Source organism: Octopus bimaculoides, chromosome 3 (assembly GCF_001194135.2).
Source record: "Octopus bimaculoides isolate UCB-OBI-ISO-001 chromosome 3, ASM119413v2, whole genome shotgun sequence".
Taxonomy (NCBI): domain Eukaryota; kingdom Metazoa; phylum Mollusca; class Cephalopoda; order Octopoda; family Octopodidae; genus Octopus; species Octopus bimaculoides.
In genome coordinates this window covers 112,228,476-112,231,855 of record NC_068983.1, presented here as the reverse complement: position 1 = coordinate 112,231,855, position 3,380 = coordinate 112,228,476, and the positions used below count along the sequence as shown (strand labels likewise).

Genomic DNA, 3,380 nt, shown 5'->3' with positions numbered 1-3,380 from the left:
CGCTTGGTAACTGATGCTGGTGTGTTTATGTCCCAGTATCTGCTTTGCCATTGTTTCTACAGCTGAATGCCCCTCATAATGCCAACAACTTCAATGGGTCTACTGGGTGCTCTTTTTTAATCCTGAATCCAGTACTAGTGGGATTATTATACTTCTCACAAGGCTAAAAACCTATTCAAATGAGTGTGACTACAGCAGAGAAAAGTGGCTTTATGTAAAGAGATGAGAAGTTAATGCATGTAAGTGGAGGCCAGGCCTGAACAAATTTCTTACTGTAGAGAAGCTTCATAGCTAGTCAGATACCTACTCTATGGGAACTACGGAGAAGAAACACTTATGGGCAAGTTGATTGCCCTTAGACACATACTGAAAGAGGCAAGGGAACAACTTCCAATTTTGTTCTGTAGAAAACTTTGAGAATGAAAATCAATCGATCATAAGTTTGCAACAAATCTACAAATGATGTATTACTGTATGAAAGCCCATGCCATCAGGCTTGTAAAAGCCCCTCATGTGGATAATCTAGAGTCATTTTGAGGTGGGATCTTGTGGATAATCTAGAGTCATTTGAGGTTGTGTCATTTGTAAACAAACGACACAGCCCTTAGGCAAAGTGGTTAGGTGAATTATGAAGTGAGTACTGCATAAATATCTTTGTCAAAACTTATATCAACATTGAAACTCCTGATACTCCTTGCAAAACTGCCAAATAGGAAGTCATCTAGGTGGGATCTGATAGTCAGTTATTGGTACAGAATGCCCACACTCTGCAGGGCAGCCCTTGATAACCTATTCCAAAGAACAATGAATGCTGAGATTGCTGTGCTAGGTAAATTGGCTGTTGTATGAACAACACTAGTAGCTAAAAAAACAGGGGACACATGTGGCCAGAAACTACAGACCTGTAGTGTGCTTGGATGTGATACATGAATTATACACAGGTTGCTTGAATGCATTCATTCAAGATCACTGCAAACACCTGTTTCATCATCACTTGTTTCAGTCATTGGACTGTAGCCCTGCTGGACCACTTCTATGAAGGGCACAATCAAACAAATCAACCCCAGCATTTATTTAATTATATTTGTGATACTTATTATATCACTTGATTTTGCTGAACCACCAAGTTATGGGGATGTAAACAAACCAGCCATGATTGTCAAATGGTGGTGGGGACAAACACAAACAAATAAACATATACATACATATATGTAGATAGATAGATAGATAGAGAGACAGTTAGATAGATAGATAGATACACACACACACACACACACACACACACATACGTACATATATATATAGTATATCTTGTGTGTAAAAATAGATGTATGATTCTACTGTATTGTTTAGAGCTCCATGTAGAATATCATATTCCAGTCCATTTCCATTATAGTAACTAGTAACTAATATGCCATGTACTAGTATTACTTGAACATGAGCTCAGAATGGGCTCACATTGCTCCAGTTCACTCATCTGCAGAAATGAGCTGCAATGTACTGGTGCCAAGCAGTATCAGCCTTTGCTTTTCCATTGGATAAGATCAGTGGAGAGGGGAGACTGGTATTCAAGGACGACTGCTGGTCTTCCATAAAAACAACCTTGCACGAACTTGTGCCTTAGGGGCAAGTTTCTAGGTGCAAGCCTATGGTCATTCATGACTGAAATGGGTCATTTTCATTACTAGTTATGAAATACATGGAGGCACAATGGCTCAGTGGTTAGGGCAGCGGACTCGCGGTCATAGGATCGCGGTTTTGATTCCCAGACCGGGCGTTGTGAGTGTTTATTGAGCGAAAACACCTAAAGCTCCACGAGGCTCCGGCAGGGGATGGTGGCAAACCCTGCTGTACTCTTTCACCACAACTTTCTCTCACTCTTACTTCCTGTTTCTGTTGTGCCTGTAATTCAAAGGGTCAGTCTTGTCACACTATGTCATGCTGAATATCCCCGAGAACTACATTAAGGGTACACGTGTCTGTGGAATGCTCAGACACTTGCACGTTAATTTCACGAGCAGGCTGTTCCGTTGATTGGATCAACTGGAACTCTCGACGTTGTAAGTGACAGAGTGCCAACAACAATATGAAATACATAACAACTGTAGGCAAAAATAAGATAAACAAGAGTTTATATTATTAGTTTCTACAAACCTTTCAGCATCTACCCAACTCTTGCTATTAGTTCTCTCTAATTGACTACAATAAACTGTTCTTTCATGATCTGCGCTGCTTGAGCATTCATATTCACATAGAACACCTAATGCAAAGTTCCAAGCAGCCACCATGGGGAAACATATGTAGGAATTGATTACATAAACTCTTGTTTCTTTTAATTTCTTCTATACGTATATGTATGTGTGTGTGAGAGAAAAAGACAGAGGAAGAGAAAGGGAAAGGGAGAGGGAGAGAGAGAGAGAGAGAGAGAGTCTGTGTGTATGTGTCTTTTACCAGTGTATATCGACAATATACTAGCAAGAAACACACATAAGAAAAGAAAAGAAAACTGCTGATATTCCCTTGACATTCTCATATCAGAAGAGTGAAGAAAGAGCCAATGACTGGCTTATTGGAAACCAGTAACCAATGACAACTTGCAGCATGAAATAACTAATAAGATAAATTACTCAGTTACAATATGAACAGTAACATCATCATCGTCGTCGTCATCATCATCATCATCATCGCCATCGTCATCACCGTCATCATCCACATCACCATCATCATCACCGTCATCATCCTCATCATCATCCTCATCATCATCATCATCATTAACACTACCACCAACTTCACCACCACCACTACCACCACCACCACCACCACCATCATCATCAGCAGTAGCAGTAGCAGTAGTGGCAGTGGTGGTAGCAGTCATGGAATAATGTCATTGTCATTATAATTTATTTACTTGAATTATGACATACATGCATGTTGTTTAAAATGGTTTCAAGTAAAATGAAAACAGCACTAAATTTAAATTCTATATATACACATATATATATATTTATTTAAATTAACATTGTCTTCTTCTTTGCTTTTGTTTTAGGGTAAAGGAATAGCAAACACATACTGGCTTGTTGGTAAAGAAGGATTTGATAAGAAGCTGCCAGCTGATCCAACAAAAAGGTAATTAAAATCAATATTTCTTTTTATTGATTGCTAATTTTAGTTGCAACAGAAGTAAATATGTTGAATGAATCACTTATTTCCTCTGCCACATGGGAGATATTGCAAAATTTGCTTTCAAACTATTTTATTTACACACACACACAAACACACACACACATATGTAAAGCATGCAACTATATATATATATATATATATATATAAACAAATAAATATGTATATATATATATATATATATATATATATATATAAAC

The 3,380-nt window shown here is 38.0% G+C and overlaps 1 protein-coding gene across 2 annotated transcripts in view; it reads left to right on the top strand.

The window, feature by feature from the left end:
* LOC106868455 (retinal guanylyl cyclase 2) overlaps positions 1–3,380 on the top strand; it is a 363,114-nt gene that overhangs the window by 349,993 nt on the left and 9,741 nt on the right. For both annotated transcript variants that reach the window (XM_052966448.1, XM_052966449.1), the window contains one exon: positions 3,047–3,126. In XM_052966448.1, the coding sequence (XP_052822408.1) occupies positions 3,047–3,126 (80 nt within the window). The remainder of the gene's footprint in view (positions 1–3,046; positions 3,127–3,380) is intronic.